We start from the raw sequence: 22026 nt of genomic DNA, 5'->3' as shown, positions 1-22026 counted from the left end.
GGTGCATGGCGGTTTTTTAAAAACTTGCTTTAGTTAATAAGTATAATCCCGAATAATAATTGTAAACCAGCTTTACAACTAAGCACTGTCCACCTGTTGAGTATGCACTAGGTGTATAGGTTTGAGCATTTACATGACAATTCCGTTTTCATTTTCATCTTGTGATGGACATGGCAATCCAATTTTATGTCTTCAAAAGTGTCAGAAACATTAAACAGAGAGAAATGATGATGGTGATGATCATGGTGTTTATACTGTAAATACTAGGGATATCCCAGATCTGATTATGTCATTTTTTTAGAAGATCTGAATCGGATGAAAAAGATCGGGGTGCAAAATGTATTTTTAATTTTTTATTTTGAAATTATTAACTTATTGGTTGCCATTGATGGCGATAGACGTCGAATCCATTTTGACTAGGAGGGGTAGTGGCGATCGAAAGATCGCTCCCAGTCAAATTGGAATGGAGATCATTGGATGTCTATAAGCGTCGGTGGCAGTGAAGCATGATCACGCAATGCCATCTTACCCAGTTCAAATAAATTTAACGTCTATCACGGTCGATGGCAGTGTATCGGTTAAGGGCTACAAGTGACAAAATAATCTGGAGATATACTAATTAGGGATGTCCCCAATCCGATCACGTAATCGGAAATCGGGCTTGAGCATGTCATTTTTAGAAGATTGGAATCAGATGGAAAACTTTTTTTTTTTTTTTACTTTAAGGGCTACAAAGCAACAAAATAAGATGTAAAAGGATGTGTTCAAAACTAAAACAAAAACAAAATGTTTTGCACTACGCAATACTGTATGTTTAGAGAAGATCAGAAAGCAACAAAATAATGAAGGATATTGTCAAAAGAAACAACAAAAATGGTTGTTTTGTAAAAATCTTTAAAATTTCTGAAGTATCGAATCGGTACTCTGTATCGGCAGATTTTCAAAATCAAGTGACTCGAACTTGGGTGCAAAAATATGTGATTTGGGACAGCTCTAATAAATACCCAATGACATTTTCCTTGCAATTATTTTCTACACAGAAAATGAATAAACTGAAAAATGAAATTAAAAAAATACATATTTATTTTCCTTACAGCGTTGGCCTCACATGACTATATCCTGAAGATCGTTCCAACAGTATATGAAGATCTATCAGGCAAACAGAGGTTCTCCTACCAGTATACGGTAGCCAACAAGGTGCAGTAATTCTAATTCCTCTGTTCTAAGTGTAACTATTGATGTGTGGAAACCATGTTACAAAAAACGCATACATTTGTGATGCAAGTAGGGGCAGTGAGCAACGAGTGTGTGTAATACGATGACATCAAACCACACAGGTTACTTGTTCTCTTATGATATAACCAAAACACAGTTCCCACATATGATTTGAATTAAAATTCATTCTGAATAAATCGCGAGTAATGTGATGCTATTATGACTCATAACGACCTCCAGATAAGGATGCAATTACCCGTCGTTGGCCTTTAATCCAAAACACAGTGTCACACAGCGGGTGTATGACTCTGTGGATTAGAGCGCTTCTCCTACAGTACCCTGATATGTAACACGCGTTCTTTTCACAGGAATATGTTGCATACAGCCACACGGGAAGGATCATACCGGCCATCTGGTTCCGATATGACCTCAGCCCAATCACAGTCAAGTACACAGAAAGGAGGCAACCTCTTTACCGCTTCATCACTAGTGTGAGTGAACTCTGTTATGGATTTAATACCAGAAAACTCATCCAAACATCACTTTATTTCTATTTTCTGTCTGTAGATGGTAATGTCGTCACATTGGAGCATTTACCATATGAAGTGAAGAGGGGAACATTCTTTCCTTTCGTGATTTCAAATATTTATATGCGGATTAATTATTCTGTATATACGAATGTGTAAATATGAATCAAATTTGCTCTTTGGACTTCATAGCTGTTAGCAGTAGAGGTGGGAATCTTTGGGCACCTAACGATTTGATTACGATTACAATTCAGAGGCTACGATTTGATTATAAATTGATTTTTAAGGCCACGCCCACCGCTGTTAGCTGCTTTTAATGTTTTGTACATTGGTTACAAAAATTGTAAAAAAAAAAAAAATATATATATATATATATAAAAAAAAAAAGCCTCGCGGCCTTAAATAAACAACTATTTCAGTATCAAGTTAACAGTTAAAAACAATAAATAATATACTTAAATCCCCCATTCTGTATCAGCAGCTTTAAACTACATTATATTAAAATTAAAATTGCTCCTGTTATTCCATAATTTCCCTTTTGTCTACTTTCGACATGTGAAAGTTTTAAAACTATTTTAAATATAGATTCAAGTCAATATTTTACCGATTTAGGAGTATTTTAGATAAAAAGTTAATTAGGTTTGCTACAACAGCCTTGCAGGGAAGTCTACTGCTTTAAGATGGCGGCCGTTTACTAAGGCCCGCATCTAGCTTTCTGTACATGTGCTGCTAACGCCACTGAGTCTATTTTGCATTTAGTCCTATATAAATATGATATCTACCGTACCATTAAGTGGACGTACTTTGTAGCAGCTGTTGGCAGCAGTCAGGTATGTTGTTGTTTTTTTATCTCGCGGCATGAGTTGAGCTAGAGCCGGGAGTTGAGCATTGGCATTACCCGAGGGGCCAGGTAATGACAAGCATGATGTTTAGCTACTCTCGCTCCGTTCCTCATTGCGTCCCGAAGACCGCGCGGCGCGCTGAGTGTGTTTTACCTCCGCTTTACTAGACATATTTCAATAATCGGAATGTGGATGTTTGTGAATCGTATCCACGGCCGAATCGCGAATAATCTAAGAATCGGAAATTTCGCACACCTCTAGTTAGCAGTATGTTCAAGGAGCAGCTTATCACACAGACATCACTTTTTGACTATTTCACATTGTTTTGACTATTGTCGGCCCGGGCGATAAAGCATTTTTTCAAATTAATTCGGGTTTTGTCATTTAAATTTTGGTTGGTTATTGTTTTTTGGCGGAAAAGGGAATTTAACAACCTGTTGTTAAATAGATTATTCCATGAGAAAGATTGTTTCTTTATGTAGTTATTATGACTTGCAATTGAGGGCTGACAGCACAAATAGGGGGGGGAAATGTTGTATTTAAGACAGATGTTTTGCACCTTATTTGTTACTTTTGCTTTCTTTTTCTCTTATTGTCTCCCTAAAAAAGGCAGGGGTTAGAAAATCTAATTTTGGGACAAGAGCAAAGAGACAAGGACAAGAAAAAAAAATCCGATTTCTTCATTTTTAGCATCTAAATGTTTCGTGATTTAAAAACAATTTTATACCCTGCTTTCCAATTAAAAAAAACATTGCCACTCTCGTTGAAATGTGTCATTATTAATTTACAGTTTATTTCAATATTACAGGTTACCACTGACCTGTAATATTGAAATAAACTGATATGGTTTTAATTATGTAGTGGTTTTTTTTTTTTCAATACAGTTTTAGTCTCAGTAAAATGTTTTTTTTTTTTTTTTTTTGCCTATTGATGATGATGAAATCATATTTTCCATGACTTTTTATTTTTTTACTATTTGATTCTTAAATGAAAAAGAAATCTGATCCATTCTTCTCTGGATGGAAAGAACATATTTTTTTTCGTATTGCATTTTTTGAACTTGCTGACTTACAATGTGGTCAAGCCTAATTGGCAGTTCAGATGATGAGTTCCACCCTTTGTGTTGTTTTGGGCTCAAAATGACTTAACGGAACTTAAAGGCAGGCGATGACTGTGCTCCAAGTGCACTCATGAGTCATCTCTTAACATTGTGAGTCAAGTATGATCTTCTTTGCTCACATTCCTTACTTTTATATGCAACTAAAACCGATTGTAAGTATGTTGGAAGCATTACATTGCTGAGATATTGCATGTGCCTCTTTGTGTGCAGATTTGCGCCATCATCGGAGGAACGTTTACTGTGGCAGGCATCATTGATTCCTGCATATTCACCGCATCAGAGGCCTGGAAAAAAGTCCAGATTGGAAAAATGTCCTAGAAGTGACTCGACAAACACCCTTCACGTCCTTCCACACCTACCCATGATGTCTTATTTATAAGTGCAAAGTAGTCTGTTTGCTAAATCTAATCTGGCTTCCTTGTAGAGAATGTATCACGGTGACCAGTAAAGGGCTTAAAGCAAAGGATCTAACTATCAGGCTACAGGTTCACGTCTCAGTTACTGATGCTGCCCTCCGGCTCTGCGCGCTCTGGTGACGTGATGTGGATGCTGACTATCACATGTCTGCTTCTTCCGTCCAACTTGAGAGTGTGTCAGGGGTCAGCCAAGGGAGTGATACAAACTATTAGTTTGTTTGAAGAATTTTTTTTTTTTTTTAAATGAACCTTTAATTTTTTTCCATTTCATTTAGTGAACAGTATGGTGATCTATTAAGTCACTGTAAAATGTGATGTGTGCGTTTTGGTATACCACAATCCCTCAACCCCCAAATGGTTTACATTTGCCTGTAAGGTCCTGGACTTATGGATTTTTTTTTCTTTCTTTCTTTTTAAAAACGTTGCCTTTTGCTGACAAAAAATTGAGACGCAAGCTCTTTATGAGTAAATAATTCCTAAGAGTTTTCCATTCCCTGTTAGTTTACTGTAAAAAAAAAAAAAAAAAAAAAAAAAAATTGTGCAGTTCTCTTTATTTCCAACAAACAAACACATTTTTTTCAATGTACACCTGCATAATGCTAGCACGAAACAAAAAATACAACAAATGCAGTAATAAAGTATTAGAGCAATTTTGAATCCGTTTACAGTACATTAGTTGTTAAACTTTGAATTTAAATCTTTTTAGGGCGAGTGACTATTTTTGGTAATTAAAAAAAAGGTTTAACCCGTAAAGACCTGTGTGGACATCACGTTTTGGGCCGCCATGTTAAGATTAGGTGTACCTGCATGACCCCAAAATTTGATTTAGACATATTTGAATGCCAGGTAAAAATCTATATACTAGTTAGTGTATATATATATCAGAGATGTCCTGATCACATAGTTGTTCACCTGAGTCACCTGATTTTGAAAATCTGGCGCCCCGAAACCGAAAAACAAAAAGTTTTAAACATGTTACTGTCCCACCGTGCCACCTTCACAGTGTGAATTATTTTTAAACAAGAATAATGTAGAAAGAGTACCTCTCTTTTTTTAAATGCTTCAGTGAGTGAGTCCACTAGAATCCGCTCACCCTGTTGAGAACAGCCTCTCACTTACACAATGAGTTTTCACAGCACACTACCGCTAATGTATAACAAGCTAAAAGATGATTGACACATTCGGCCCCTTTGATGGTAGAGCTGCAAAGCTTCTCTGGCAAGATCAAATCGAGAAATCTGTCGATTATTGTTGACTTTAAATAACTAAGTCCAGGTTACTGCTGACCAAGAAACGCAGCAGGAGGGAGCGTAAGAGGCTGTACGAGCATGAAGCAGACAAACATAAATATATGTTTTTTAATTAAAAACCTGATCCTTTTCACCCGATTCCGATCCTCTGAAAAATGATGGGTTTGGACAGATTTCTGATCACGTGATCGGATCGCGACATGCCTTCAAAACACACTTAGCATTCCTTTGTTCCTGAAAACCTGTTAGCTTGAGGCTAATATACAATATAATACACCATTGATGAGCTAATGAAAATTAGCATTGCATGAAAGCTTCTCTGGCATGATCAAAGCTTCAACGCCTGTCAATCATTGTTAACTTTAACAAGCAAACTCCCGCTGCTTACTGACCAAGAAAAGCAGCAGGATGGAGAGTGTCCTCTGACAAATGGTGCGATCGGCCTGATTTCCGATCACGTGATTGGATCGGTACATCCCTAATACTTATTCATCATTACTGTTTTTTTACATAATATGTATGTATTTTTTTGGAATAAGTTTTTTTTTCCCCATAGTATTTATCATATTGCCCGCCATTGACAAGGATAAATGTCACAGGCAAAACAGATTGAACGTTTAGCACCCTTAATGGCAGCCAATGATTTCGATGAGTGCCCTATAAAAAGTTAAAGTTGTACTGCCCCCGGTGGTTAAGACACGCGTCCAAGTCGAAACAGCAATTAACCATTTAGTGCATTCTTTTTGTTATATTTTTGTAAATTTCAATGTTAGTATTATTTACACTACAGCTCTTCCTCTCACTTATTACTTCGACGCAGTTTTTTTTTTTGGCACCAAGTTATCACCAAAGCAATATTTTTGCATTCATCAGTGTTTCAGCCAAAACAGTCAAGTACTGTATAGGATTTTCAGCAAATAATAGAGATTAGATTCATATTTTTATACCATAGTACCAAATAATAACTATATACGGTGGTAGTTTTCTCCTTTTTAAGAACGTTTTTGGAGGGGGTTGGAACCTAACTTGGGTAACGCGACAGGATGGTGATAGTTATGTGATATTTAAGTTTTTTAATTTAATATTTTGGAATGGGCACATTTTAGTAATTGTAGAGCTATATTAAGTTTAAAGAATTTTAAGAAGCAAACCTGCTTGTATGAATTTACAAAATTATGTAAAACTCATATTTTACACAGTCCTAAAATAGTAATGCACTACACAGTAAAAAAAAAAAAAAAAAAAAAAAAACTTGTAATAAGTTATGCTAACTCAAGATTTTAGTTAAGCACAACTCACATTTTCAAGTTTACTTTGGTTACTTGGTGTATTGAGTATTCGTACCCAACCATGTGCCGGTATGATATTCTGACAGTATGATAACCTTATGCCAGAATATCACAGTATTGCAACTGGCCCTAAAATGTGTTACTTTGAGATATCTGGGTTTAAAAAAAAAAATCCATTGAACAGGATTTTTATTCATCTAAACATATTAGCAAATTGAAACATAAGTATAATGTTAAGTTAAAATACATTTAAAAAAAACAACAAAATATTCAAACTAAAATTGCTATTATGAATGCGGTCCTTTAAGTAAGCCTAAACCCACAGCCACAGCTCAACATTATTACCATCAGAATAAAAATAATTGAATTATTTTCCATAAAACGCACGTGCGAATGACTCGTATCATGTTTACATTATACACACACACTCTTTCTCAACACAGTTGCCAGAGAGAAAAAAACATGTTTTACCATCGCTAGACACACTAAACACGCTGGAGTTAACTCATAGCTGGTGGGAAACGTTCATGACAGTGTTTACACACCTTTAATTTTGCATAAATGCGAAATCAGCAGCAGCTACCCTCAGCAAACATGTTTTTACATGTCGGTTGGCCCGCTTCTAAGCCACGGCCGTCTGTAACTTTTCTGTAGCCGAAGTATTCCCATACTAGTGATTTCATTTTCTTCGATGAAAAAGTTCAGGAGTTTCACCTCCTCCAGCCATCGTGTAGCACAGCTGACTCACTGACACTGAGCAACAACCGGTGGGGAAGGTTGAGCCTCACAGCTGCAAGTGAGGGGATTTCTCCATGCGTTTTTGGGACATACAAAATAGCTAATACCTTAAGGATGGTATGACGGAAAATTTTTGCAGTTTTGAAACCTTGACGTGTCATACCACAATATACCTTACACCGGTAATCGGCAAATGTCAATTCGTAGCTGTGTTAATGTGATGAAATGAGTTGTGCTAACTTGAACTTTCAAGTTATGGGGTAGATTTTATATTTCTGAGTAAGCAGAATTTGTAAAAATGAATGTGAACTTGGAATGCTAAGTTGTTTGAACTGATCCCTAGTAGGAATGGGAACCTCTTGGTTCCTCAAGATACGATATGATTTGCGATACAAAGCTCACAATAATGATGATCTGACGATATGGCGATACAACGATTATCGATATATTGGTCAGGAAATCATTCTAGGATATTCTACAAACAACTAATAAGCAGAAAAACAAGCTTCTGCTGTGAATTGGAATGAGTTTATGACTTGTAGACGTCCAATCCATTTGAACTGGGAGGGATGGCAGCGAATGAACCCTAAATGTCTATGGCTGATAGTGGCAGCCGATGCAATTAGGTAATTTTGGGGCATACGTATAAGGTCATTTTCCTATTGATTTTCAGTTACTTCCTGTTGATTTTGGGGTATTTTATGGGTCTCTTCCTGTTTATTTTGAGTAACAGAACAGGAAGTGACCTGGAAATCACCCAAAAGAATAGGCAGTGACTCAAAATCAACAGAAAATGGCCTGTAATTGCCCTAAAATGAACAGCAAGTGACCTTTAAATGCCCTGAAAATCAGACAGAATGACTGCGAATGCTCTGGTTTCGAATGAACAAACGTTCCCAGTCTAAATGGATTGGGTGTCAAGCACCGTCAATGCAGCCCTAGAGTTAACTGAGAAACTATTATGGTGGAAGATTTTGGTAGCAACTTGTTGGTTCATTTTTAGACATTGAAAACTTTTTAAAACAATATCTCGACTTTGGCAGGAGCATATCGATAACCTTTTGGCATCAAAGTATCACCATATATCACCATTTCGATATTTTGTCACACACCTAGTCCCTAGCTTCGCTTCAGATAGTTGCAAATAAATGCGCTGGCAACAGCATAGTTGACTAGCTCACTTGTCTACTCATTGCGTTGTCATAGGGGACACTTCGGTTGAAATCCTTCTTGAAATAACTTTATGTACTTAAACTTAAGTTCAGTTTACTTAAAATTCTGAGTTCTGTTTACATAGCATTAGGGCTGCAGCTATCGATTATTTTAGTAGTCGATTAATCGATGAACTAGTTAGTTCGAATAGCCTAATTGAGTAATCTGATAAGGAACATGAACAATTAAAATACCAGAGCTGAGCAACAAACGGTATAAAAAAAAAAAAAAAAAAGGATCTATGTACACCAAAAGAAAAATTGGCTAACTTACATAGCAAAAGTCCGCTTGCTTAAATGCTATAAGATGCTTTTTTTTTTTTACAATGCTCCTAACAAATAGTTCAGACACATAAACGGCTAAATATACCTATAAACTAAATTACGAATGCATTAAAAAACATGAGCTCAAACAAAAACTTGGCTTATGGTTGTCTGAACAGGGAGCAGTTGGATACAGCCATGTGAAATGACGCAGACCAGAGTGTAGTGTGACCACCCTAATCAATAAATCGAAATGCAAACACAAATAAACCATTACAACGCCACTTTAATTCAACGAATACTCGAAGCAACAAAATTTTATTTGATTATTTGTTTCTAATCGAATACTCGAGTTAATCGATGAATCGTTGCAGCACTACATAGCATAAGTTCAGCTTGCGGTACTTAAGTTTCTGCTTATGATGTACTTTTTCTTCTTTTTTACTGTTTAACATGACAAACAATGTCAATGTTCTGGTTTGTCTGCTCTGGCGGAAAGAACTATAAAAAGCAGTACACATTTCTTGTATTTTGAGACTCACCACATGTTAATATAAGATTTATTTCCCCTTTGTAATTGTATTCCTCCCATGCTTGTTCACCACCTGTTGTCTTGCCAGTTTCTTTTTATCAGATAACTTCCCTCGTTCTAAAAAGATTGCGGTTATCCGTTTCCTTATTCGTATTATGATAAATTTTTGTTTGATCACGATGCCAATGAAGTTACTGTCATACAGTCATTGAGGTTGTTGAAGTGATCTATTTATTTTGCCCCCTTCTCCTCCTTAAACTGTTATCTGGTACAGAACTCAATGCCAGGTCCAAATTCCAAAACGGTGCTTTTGTACTCTTGAACTGAAAATGTTCTTTTCATAATAAAAGCTTAGCTGAACTGTTGCTTGTCCACAATTTTTTCCGCACATACTAAAACAAGTGCAATGTTGGTTAAAAAGTCAAACATTCACCACTGGAAATAGATGTTTCAGTACATAGAAATGAAAACAGGAGACTGGAACGTTTGCATCTCATTTGGTGTACAAGCACGTGAATGAGGTGGACTTTGCTCCTAGTCACCTCATTTACGATTCAGGTCGTCATGAGTGATGTCAGCGTGCAATAGAGTGGATAAGCTGTCATCGTGCGTACGTGTTGCATTGATAAGAACCTCTTAGTGTGACTCAACTGCTTTTAATTCACCCGACATCTCGCCGCCTCAGGTGGTCTTCTCCGTCACCACACATTGAAAGGGCCACCTCCTCCATTAAATGACAGCTTGAGTGCATATGTGCCCACTGTGTAGGATGAATCATGAGCTTGTCAATCAGTGACTTGAGCATATTCAAGGCCAAATCATGACAAATAAAAAAGACACATATGGATCAACCTTAAAGTTCACAGCACTCTATTTTGCTTCAGTCTTGCGCCAAGATTAATTGAACGCCCTCACACAAAAAGAAAAAACACGCAAAACTGTAGTTAGGTTATTAAGCAATGGCTGTGAATACTCAAAATGCATTTCCCTATCATGAGTAAATCTGTGCCAGAGTTTGAAAATTAATTTCTAAATACTGAACTTTTTCATCTAAATTTAATTTGCGAAAAAGTTTCAACATCCGTCTGGATAACCGAGGAGAAGCCATCAATTAACGTCTGATAAAATTACCTGTCTGTGACTGATTTTTTTTTTTTTTTTTTGCAAAGTATTTTTTTGCGACCGAATATTTGCACCAGAAATTTTTGCGAATGATTTTCTGTCGCCATATTTTTGATGACTTAAATTTTTGTAACAACTTTTTTTACACTGATTTTATGTTGACAGAAATTTTGCAACTGAATTTTTTATGTTTAAATTTTTGGCGACTGAAGTTTTTTTTTTTTTTTTTTTTTTTTTTTTTTTTTTTTAGCCTGTCCTGTTTAGCTGTTTGACACGGAGAATGGAAGTCTAAGTGCCCGGATGGTCTGAACAGTTTTAATGTTTCACATTGAGAGTCTTGACATACTCCCATTGTGGTCATTCAATATACCTCGTTTATTATGACAAAGCAGCGAACAGGAAGGGGTTATGGGGGAACAGAAGAAAAGAAACACAAGAGAAGAAAGAAACACAAGAAACACAAACTACAACAAGAAATACATTGAACGTCTACACTAACTAGTAATATGTTGGTGCTATCGTCAGCTAGATGTATTTCCGGTTGACACCATGTGGGAGGCCTGTTGACCAGGGAAAGAGGGGGACGGGGATGGGGGAGTCTATAAGCTAAGTGATTGAAAGAGGTAGAGTGTACACAAATCAGCTCTGTGATCTAGAACCCAGTAATCGTGTGAATCACTTGTGAGTGTAAGCCTGTTGGCGACCGACCCTACACCGCTCCATCGCCAATTCCAGCACCAGGACCCCCCACCCGAGCGCGCCCTATCACGTTCAGCCGCAGGTGAGCCCCACCAGGCGCGCGACAGCCATGCAGACAGGCGGAGACGCCATGCGGGTGCCAACCCAGGGCCGCAGCCCCCACCCAGCCAGCCCGGGGAGGGAGTGAGGGCGGGGGGGTTCAGCGCAGCCCATCCCTACTCCCGCAGCCCAGCAAAGGAGCCATCGTCCCCCAGTGGTCCACCAAGCCCAGGGCAGGGCAGCGTCCCCCGCCGGAGCAGGCAACACCCAGCCGTTACACCGGCGCCCAGCCAGTGACCCGCGACAGAGCACAGGGCGGATACCCAGTCAGAGAAGAGAGGGGAAGGCGGAGGCAGGAGAACACCGAGGAGCCGCCACGGGGTGACGCAAGATCGGAGCCCCGACCTCCCCCCACTCCAGCGGCCGGCAGCCCAGGCAGAGGGGAGGCCACGCCCCGGGAGCCACGCCATAGGGAAAAAGTGTGGGACCCACCTACCACCCTATTACTGTGGCTGCCAGGTTCCCAGCTGGCAGCCATTACCCAGCACCGTGATGGTTTGTGAGGGGAGAGTAGTGCAATGTATGCATTAAAATAGGAGAGGGTGGCTTGCGGCAGTGGGACCGCAGCATGGAATCTCTACCCAGCCACCCGTCTCACCGCCCTTTGCCGGAGCTCTCCTGTGGAGTATGGCGACTGAATTTTTGGTAGAGTATTTCGATGTGCAAGATTCATCGTTAGAAATTCATTTTGAAACTCCAGCGGCACCTATTTCCTTACCCCGTGTCCAAGGATAATTTCAAAAATAGATTTGGTGAACAGTGTCAGTGTATTTAAACTAAACTTTTATTTGAACTAAGATCACATTTAACTTTAAAAACGTAAAAATGTTTGATTGCATAAATATGCACACCCTATTTCTTCATTGTATGAGGCCACGGCGTCTCCCAGCTCAACATAGGAAGGGCTGAGAAGAACGGTGTCATTCAGATGGTAATTTACTGTATGTACCGTAATTTTTGGACAATAAGGTGCACCTGACCATAGGCCGCAACCCAACAGTTTGATACGAAAATGGCATTTGTTCATAGATAAGCCACACTGGACTTTAAGACGCAGCTGTCCTCACTGTGTTATGGGATATTTACACCAAAAGACATTAACTGATAATACGTTATTTTAAAAGGGCATCATAAGACTCTAATAACACCAAATGAAGCACCTTGAAGCTTTAAACCAATTGGCTGCAAAGCATTTGGCCATCACTGCTCCCGTGGGGGAGACAGTCAACCTCTGCTGCCACCTGCCATCAACACTCTTGTCGTCGAACATGCCTCCTTGCATGCATTGCAGCGCTACTGATGTAAATAACAATCAAAATTCCTGTTGTGTGCTAATTATTTCTTCAGTTACTGTTCCAGTTGTTTCATTAGTTGCAGATTAGGGTTTAGGTTTGGTGAGGGTTTAGGGTTAGGTTAGGGTTTAGGTATTTGGTAACACATTTTTTGACTCTTGCGCCATAAGACTGCCATAAGACCATTATAATTTTGACATGACACTGCCATGAGCATTAATGAATACTTATGACGATGTCATTTCGTGTCATCTCTCAAATTATCTCACTTTTGAATGGATGTAAAAGATCAGAGCTGGACATAAATGGAGTCAGTGACATAACTTGCCAGACGACACTTAAATGACTTCTGTCATAAGCATTTATTAATTCCCATGATACTATCATGTAATAATTATGACGGTCTTATGGCAGTGTTATGACGCCGCTGTCAAAGTGTTGCCTATCAACCGATAAAACTCAACAAATAAGCCACACAATTCAAAATGACTGAAAGAAGTAGCGTCTTATACCAAAAAATACAGTACTTTAGCTTTTCATAGCACACTACTAATGTTTCATGAAATTCAGGTCTGGATGAACCATTTAAAAATGTTATTTTTCATCTGGTGAAACCATTATTTTGTGGATTTGGATGTGTGCTTTGCCTCAGTGAAATCAACATTCTTAAGAAAAACAACATCAAAGCCTAATGTTTTGCAAAATGTAGACACACTTGGATGTTATTCTTTTTCTATCTGAGTTTTAAAATATTTGTTCTGGACACTTTTCCTGACTGACACCGTTAAATCATTTGAATGCTCTTGACAGAAAGTGAGGTGTTCTATAAGATGTGGCAACTTCAGCAAAAGTCTTTAAGAGATGAGCATTTATTTCTAAAGGTTATTTAGGTAGGTAAAGGTATTTGACATGGTGGTAGTTGCTAATTGAAACTCTTAAAACATGAGTTTAAAAGTGATCGGTTAATTCCGAAGACAGCCACATCCCCAGTTTTAAGAGGATGTGCTTATTTGCGCAACCACATTATCTCATTTGTTTAGTTTTACTTCCCTTCCAAAAGATCATCAGGTTAAAGGTCACATTAACAGTGGAAAAGATTTAGCTACTGAATCTTTCATGTTGTGATTATGGGGTGTCGGGTGTAGAATATCAACTGACAACATAGAAAAGTGAGGAGATATATTTCTTTATATCTTCCCATAAAAGGTAACAGTTGTTGTACAAATAAAACACTTTGAATACAAAAGCTAATGAAAAAAAAAATACAGTAAATGTGGTAGGAAAATACAAAGGCCTTGTTTCAAAATTCTAATGCTGCCACCCAGTGGCTGCTATGCTATCAGGCAGTGTATAAAAGTCCAGTCAGTCCAGGGTGAAGTTCACCATGTATTTTTCTATTATTTACACTAACATACTTCAATATAACACACTGAGAGTTGCTTTATTTCTCAACCCTTTCCTTCCTCTTGCCCTTTATCCGTCATCATTAATCACACATTCGAGGAGGTCAGACAGGGTGCATTCGGCGAGCAGAAGAAATCATTGCTGCAGAAGCCCTCCTCAGACAAGTGACCATATTCCTTGTTATAAAAGGTCTGGCCCGCCAGCTGGTTGAAGAAATGTCCATGAGTGGAGCCGAAGGAGGCCGTCAGAGGTTCAGTGCTGCTGCTGCTGCTCATGCGTCTAAAGGCAGGACACTGAAATGATTAATTGCATCTGCAAATTATCACCTAAAAATATAGCCAAAATTAAAGGGCTAATGAAGAGTTCCATCTCTAGAACATATTACTCAATGATATTTCATTTAATGCATCATTCCCTGCTTCAAAACTCATATAACAAAACAAAATTGGAATTCACCGCGCAATTTTGAGTTACCGCCATAGCAACACCTTAGCAACAGGGATGCTTCCCGCTGCCAGTCTCTGTCTGATGACATCATTTACAGAACACCGAGCCAGCACTCCATTTACAGAAGTATAGCATCACGCTATCCTCGCCTTATTTCACAACGATTTTCAATGATATACTCGCGAGATTCATCATCCATTGGTGGAAGAACTACTTTCTTTGTCTTTTTTTTTTTTTTTTTTTTACTTAAGCAAAAGTACAGATACGGGGGCAACATATTACTGAAGTACAAGTCTCTAAGAAAAAAATTACTCAAGTAAAAGTACAAAAGTACTTGCTTTAAAATTTACTTTACAACTAAAAAGTAAAAGTATTTTCTCCCAATGCAAAAATGTGATATACGCATAGTTTATATTTCAAATATAAATATATTACATAACTGTGCAGAATGGAAAAGGGTAATAAAATTAACTCACTTCACTCCCAGTCATTTTCACCAGAGCAAGGCAATTCGCTCCCGGCCGTTTTACTGGATTTTGACTGATTTTGCCCACAGAAAATTCTGTTCTATTGCTATATAACATGGAACCCACCAAAAGAAAGATTAGACTCTCTTCTTTCAGCAGAAAAAAGTTAGTTCATATCTTTTTCCATTCTTTAGAAATCAGCATTAGAAAATAGCTTAGTTTGAGCAATTTTCCAATTTCTGATGAAAAAAACGGAGAAATTGAGCTTTTTGTGAAAGCATACATTTCAAACATAACTGACTTATACACAGCTATTTTTTGCTTGAGTTACATCCCAAACATCTGAAAAATGTTTTCCTTTTACAAAATAAGATAAACAACAAGAGAAATAGAGCTTTTGATCGCAAAGTAACAATTTATTTACAAATAACTAAACAATTGAACTGTTGAGCTATTTGCGCACATAACAACGGGGAAGGCTCTCGGCTGTTCCCGTGGCTAATCTGATGAGTCCAGATCAAGCTCGGTCTCACTTTTTTCATCAACTTCATCGTTGGTTTCAACCAACCAGAACGCGTGTGGAACCTGACGCTCTTGTGGACATCACTGTCTCATCAAGATAGATTTTTTTTTTAATCCTTCTTTGACGATGGTTTCGTTTTCTTTTCAAAACAGTCCTCCAGTGTCGTTTGCATTTTTTTTCCCGATCGTTGTCCACTTCTTACCAAATGCGCTACTGACCTCCAGTGGCCACTTTTATTGCTTTAAAATGGGTTTTGAGCTTTGTGCATTATATTTTAGATAGATCGGAACCTATAGATGCCTCTTGTGAAAAAAACGCAAAAGACGTTTTTGGGACACTGAAGCAATTAAAAATAGAACGTATTTATATGTTTTTGGGAGCAAATGAGTTGATAATAATGATAATAATAATACATTTTATTTCTAGAGCGCTTTTCAAGCCACACAAAGACGCTTCACAAGACAGATGGAATCACAATACGAACAAAACAATCATAAAAAGATTAAAAGCACAATAAAGACACGTAAAGATATAACAGAGGTGGGGATCATGGAGGGTAAGACAGAGTGAACAGGTTGTGTTTGAGTCTGGATTTAAAGAGTGAAAGGGTAGATATACTGCGAAGGTCAGGGGGTAGGTAGTTCCAGAGCTGGGGGGCACAGTGACTAAAAGCTCTGGAACCAAAGGTGGAGAGACGGACACGGGACGGAAAGGTGAAGGATAGTGGAAGAGCGAAACGGACGGGGTGGATTGTTTAAACCGAGTACATTACAAGAAAATCTGCGGTGCGTCCATCTTGTGGGAAAACAAAGAAACTGCGCTGTTGTAAATCTTCGTATTGACATGTTGTCGGATGTAGAAACAAATGGCGAGTCAAATTTTACGTCAGATGTCGTAAAGATCGTGCGTCGACTCGATCGTATGTTGAGGTACAACTGTATTTACTTAAAGTAAGTAGAATAATCTGACACATTAATGTGTTAACTCGTCTTAAAACAAGATGGAGAAAATTATTTGATGAGATTTGAGAAAAATGATCGATTAATTTGCAGTGTAATGGCCTTGGACTAAAATACATGCTTGATTCGTTTGGCCTATAGACCCCAATCACGTGACGTCACAACTCCGCCCCCCTGACTGGTGCCGCCATATTGTCCGTCAGCTCATCGTGTTTACCAGTGACGTGCGGTCAGGGGAGGCAGGTGAGGCAGAGCCTCACCTGTCATCATGACAAAAAAATAATTATAGCATCAAATTTATATTAATATTTGTCCATTGCTCTTAATGTATGACTCATTTCAAACATTTTTTATAGTCAAAATCGCTGAATTTGCCCATTTCCTGTTCAAATAACGAAATGAAACGAGAGGCGCGGCAGCAACGAGTAAAGCCTCACCTCTGATTGCGCAATCCATAACAAACTGGGTTGATACATGGAATTGGAGCGTGCTGGTTGCCGTACATCCGCATGTCGCCATTATAATGTTTCCAGATACGTTTATTTGACCTGATTTTCCACAGTCTGGCTCATGTCTTTAACCCTTAAAGTTTAATGTTTGTTAGCGACATATTTAGTTTTGCTGATGGGAAATAAAACCGCAGTGAAAAGGCACAGGTTGCGGCAGATAGTACTCTGCCGCACTGAAAGGGGGCGTACGTGAAACTGGACTTTCCGTCAAAAGTGGACGCGATTAACACAACACCGGAGCTAAAAGGTTTGCTTCAAACTACGGGACAGATGATAACTCGCGCTTTTCAAACGGACTGGTACACCCGAAAAGACTGGCTATGTGGCTGTCCTTCGAAAAATCGCCTTTGCTGCTTTCCCTGCCTTTTCTTCTCAACTTGTGCCAATGTCTGGACTAACACGAGATATTGTGACATTAAAAAACTACCACGAAGCCTCAGCAAACATGAGAGCTCGACCACTCACATTCAAAGCCTGATTGCTTTAAAAACTTTTGGAAGCTCAAGGATCGATTTGGCTTTGACGAACAGCGGAAGCTCAACGGTAGCATCCACAACGCCCAAGGTAAAGGAAAACCGAAAGAGTTTGAAAGAGCTCATTAATGCAACCTGCATCCTAGCTAAACAGGAGTTAACATTTCGTGGTAACGATGAGCATGTAAGCTCTTCTAAACGTGGCATATATGTAAAACGATTACATGGTTTTGCTGAGAAAGATGAAAGGTTAGCTAGACATTTGGACACATCCACTGTGTTTTCTGGCTTGTCAAATAGAACACAGAACGATCTACTGTAATTGAAGCAATCCTCTCCATTGAGGCGGAGAGATTTTTTAAAGTAAAGGAAAATAAGGTGGTCTTTTACAAAAAGGGCGTAGGTTTGCATAGGGACGGTAGGGACATAACACTACCAACTTTTCAGGATGCTAAAATTGTCCCCACCAACTTTTAAGCAACCTTACCTTTTTTGCTTGATATAATGTTCAGTTATATAGAGAATTTAGATCTTTCAATAGTTCCATATGTTGTAAGGATAGAACTGACCCTACCATTATTAAGTGAATTATTTTCATTATGTTTATGTTTGCTAATAAAAACCAGACATTTATTCAGGAAGTTTTCAAAATGTTTCTTTAGTATTTTTTGAAAACAGAGGTTTGAATCGAACAGTGTATCATCTGAACCAATGCACGTAAAAGTTATTATCAGTAGATAAGGATTTATTTTGCATTGATCATTTTTGCCTATTAATTAATTTGGTTCATATACATGAGAAATGTGGCCCTTTGCCCCCTTCATCCAATCTGTTTGGTCTTATTAATGTCTCGTCCCCAGCAAAAAGTGTACCTAAACGCAGGTTATGCTGTTATATCGTCCCTACGAATGTTGAGACCAAACCTATGCCTTCCAAAGTAACGGCAGTTTTTGTGGTGAAGGACAGAGGTGCAAGACCACATACAGTTTTCATTTCAATCTCATAAAAAAAAAAAAAAAAAAAAAAAAAAAGAGCTTAGACTAAGAAAAATACAATAGAATATTTAAAAACTAAATTTTGGACTTAAATAAAATATCCTTTGTTTATCTTTTCACACTTTTTGTTTAGCAATCTGTAATAAATTGATTAAAGTATCAGAATTAAAAGTTTAAAAAACAACTGAATATTTCACTAAAGGTCAGAATTGAATTCTGTGGTTTTGTACACCACTCTTTACTCTCATTTATGTTGCATGAATTATAGAATTGCGACTGCCAACACATTGAGGGTGTAGAGCAAATGCATGTTATTTTCTTACTTTTACGTATCGATAATATGTACCGTGTGCGCGTGTTTTGTGAAGAATGCTGATGAGATATGAAATAACCAGTAGCCAATTGAATAAGCTACCCTTTTTGGTTCATATATTTGGAAATCTGACACTAAAGGAGTCAGTGCCTCACCAACCATGAACCTTACCGCACGTCACTGGTGTTTACATATTACCGCTACGTACATTCCTCCTATTACTGCGTGTTTTTCTGCTTGTCTAAGGAATCACCGCCTAGTAAACGAACCCAAAAACCTTCCTGACAATCGTTAACATTGATTCATCAAAATGGTGAAGGGACGTGTGGCGGTTGGTTGCAGTAACAGAGAAGATAAACGGTCATTTTTCGGTCCATGATGCGTTTGTGTCGACAGCCGTTAGACAGCGGCGAAAACATCAATATGATGCCAACACGATTGGGGTGGCGTGGCTCAGTGGTAGAGTAGTTGTCCCCCAACACAGAGGTTGTGGGTTCAATTCTCCGCCCTGATGAACTCGCCTAAGTGTCCTTGAGCAAGATACTGAACCCCACGTTGCTCCTGGTGCTGCGTCACCAGTAGGTGGATGGCGAGATAGCTTAGAATCATTAATTGTTGTGTAATATAATGTTTAAAAAAACGACTTTAACAAATTACTCACTCGCATATTTTAAACTTTTAAACAACTTACGTCACAATGAAAATAATGGCGTCTGTAAAAAAGTCACGGATATCTACCTCATAACTATCGATTAATTGTATTTTTTTGTTACTGTCGCATTTTCTCTGATATGTTAGATGATAAATAATCAACCTAAACAAAGAAAAATTGAAAAAAAAATGTTTAAAAGGGTAAATATATGAAAAAGAAAATCTCAACCACTCCTTGATGTCTGCGATTTCTGCATCGTGACCCTTGTTATATGACCATGTTTCACCCATAAAATCCCCCACAAATCCAGCTGTGGCCATTCACAGCTGTGTCTTGACACTCGGTGATACATGCGACATGGAGTTTTTGGATCGAAACAAGGTAAGTACGCGATAATATCTCGTTAAAGTCATGGCGTCTGTAATTCTGCTCTCGCGTGCTCTCACCTCCATATAGGGTTTTGCTGTTTAAAAAACTTTTTTTTTTTTTTTTTTTTAAATGCCCTTATGTCCAAAATGTTTCTTCCCCCAGAAAACTGAGATTTTAAGCTTTCCAATGATGTATCACACGTGCATATCGGACAATTTTAAAACTGGGCCAAATTGGGGGTCTCAGAGCCGAACTTCAAGTCACCTGATTGTTTTCCGCCATATACAAATAAATTTGCCTTGCTAATACGTAATCAAGTCAGTCTTGTTTGTGTTGTTAATATATATACAGTGAAAAATTCAAAATGGGGTTGAGAACAATACAGTTTTCGACGTTTTTTTGTATATCATGTTGACTCACTGCATTATCACAACAACTACATCACAACAAACATGACGGAAAAAAAAAAAACACAAATAAAGCTGTTTCATGTTTCACCTTTTTGACACTGCTCCCTTGTGCTTGTGTTCAAAGCGCTCTAACTCATCCGAGGCTAAAACCATCCCGCTGTCTGTCTGGTTATCCTGAAGAGAGAGTCACATGAAAGTCTGCTGAGCTCATAAAAAGCACAGAAGTCATGCAATAAAATCAACTTTCATTGTTTTAAACTGCTAGCCCTCCCAGTCTCAATGGACCGCCAATGGCACCAAAACATTATAGTTTACTTTCAGACCTCCCGGTTCAAATGGATTTTTAGCTTCACACACTTTTATACCTTTATTCCGAACACAACTTTAAGACTGACGTTTAAATTTCTGACACTGGTAACCTCACCATCTTCAACAAAAAAATCAATATGCTTTTCTGCAGTGCAATAACTCCTTAAAAAGTGAATCATTTTCAAAGGTGAAAACCATATTGTATCTATTTTTGCAAACTTATTAACAATAGGATGAAAGCTCTTACCTGACTGCTCATCTGAGGATGAATTTCTAAAGGTAACTCTTCAAACGTCTTCACTCTGGGCTGAGATGCCTTTGAGGCGTCCACAAGCACGCAGCCAGCAAAGGGCACGCAGTTATAATACCTGCTCAAAAGACAAATGGGAGGTCAGCACATCCATTACGTGACAGAGCATCAAAATGAGATTCAAATAAAAAACCTCATGTGACTTTTTCTTTTTAGAGAACATTTGATGAACACCAAAATGATCTCAAGTCTGTGCCCAGAGGCTTTTAAGTTTGATGGCAATAGTTCGGTCATAGTAGGATGGCCATTACGATTCTGAGAATCATAAAATGTTTCTGCTTGACGTTCATTTTGACTGGGAGAGGCTTGCAGCGAATAATTGCTAAAACAAAACAAAACAAAAAAAAAACAATAACTCTTAGAATGTCATCAAATTTGTGGGTCACAATTTTAAGCAACTGAAGGAATTTAAAGTGCCAATGACAGCAAAAAGCATGTTTATTTCATATTTTACATGGTATTTTATGCTCCTGAATGATATGGACCGCTTGGTGTGTGTTTGTGTGTGGAAACGATCAATTTATATATTAGCAAATTCACACAGTTTAATGTTATGCTGACTCTGATGCAGGTCAGCCTTTCAGTAGCAAATTTAGTGGTGTGATCCCCACCTCCACAGCATTGACGTCTTTTTGCATTATTGTGTTTGTTGTATTTATTTTATTGCATTGTATTTCTGTCAGGACTGTAAATGCGTGCGTGTATGCGTGGTTGAGGGGGTCAAGTCATCAGCCAATGAAACATGCGTTTGAGGAACAAAAATGGACTTGCACATTCAGCAAGTGAAAAGGGGTAAATGTAAGTCTGAACATAATGAAAATAATTCACTTACTAATGGTAGGTTCAATTCTATACAACATATGGGAAGACAATCTAAATCATCTATGTAACTGAACTTATTATATAATGCAAATAAGGTTGCTTGAAAGTTGGTGGGGACAATTTGAGCATCCTGAAAAGTTTGTAGTGTTTGTTATGTCCCTACCGTCCCAATGCAAATATACGCCCTTGTATGTGACTAATATGGTCAACAGATCAACAATCTGCTTTAAGGCAACCACAAGAATATACAATGCTTAAAAGTATGAAAGGGAAACACATGCAAAAAGTATTTGAGGCGATGTAAAGGTAATAAAAGACTCAATAAAAACACAAATAGTAAGTACTCGCCAGCACATGTGTTGGATGTCTCGCCGCTTAGAAGGAATTGCAGTAACCCGGTAGTATTCGTCGAATGACAGTGACAATCTACGTCGTCACCCCGAGCGTC

General features: G+C 38.2%; 2 protein-coding genes across 6 annotated transcripts in view; one reads left to right on the top strand and one right to left on the bottom strand.

Moving 5' to 3' along the window:
• The window catches only part of ergic1 (endoplasmic reticulum-golgi intermediate compartment 1), a 49510-nt gene extending 39707 nt beyond the window's left edge, over positions 1-9803 (top strand). For both annotated transcript variants that reach the window (XM_057850922.1, XM_057850923.1), the window contains 3 exons: positions 1097-1197; positions 1584-1706; positions 3915-9803. In XM_057850922.1, the coding sequence (XP_057706905.1) occupies positions 1097-1197; positions 1584-1706; positions 3915-4022 (332 nt within the window). In that variant the 3' untranslated portion in view covers positions 4023-9803. The remainder of the gene's footprint in view (positions 1-1096; positions 1198-1583; positions 1707-3914) is intronic.
• A 154-nt stretch (positions 9804-9957) lies between these two features.
• Positions 9958-22026, bottom strand: part of flt4 (fms related receptor tyrosine kinase 4) — a 186715-nt gene continuing 174646 nt past the window's right edge. For 2 of the 4 annotated variants that reach the window (XM_057850912.1, XM_057850915.1), the window contains 3 exons: positions 20694-20814; positions 20226-20311; positions 13822-14299 (listed from right to left, as the gene is read on the bottom strand). In XM_057850912.1, coding sequence (XP_057706895.1) covers positions 14107-14299; positions 20226-20311; positions 20694-20814 — 400 coding nt within the window. In that variant the 3' untranslated portion in view covers positions 13822-14106. Of the gene's footprint in view, positions 10165-13821; positions 14314-20225; positions 20312-20693; positions 20815-22026 lie in introns of those variants that run through there. The other 2 variants (XM_057850913.1, XM_057850914.1) reach the window with 2 other exon arrangements.

This window comes from Corythoichthys intestinalis, chromosome 11 (assembly GCF_030265065.1).
Source record: "Corythoichthys intestinalis isolate RoL2023-P3 chromosome 11, ASM3026506v1, whole genome shotgun sequence".
Classification (NCBI taxonomy): Eukaryota; Metazoa; Chordata; class Actinopteri; order Syngnathiformes; family Syngnathidae; genus Corythoichthys; species Corythoichthys intestinalis.
Note: the sequence above shows the minus strand (reverse complement) of the source record. Positions and strands in the feature narration are given on the sequence as shown.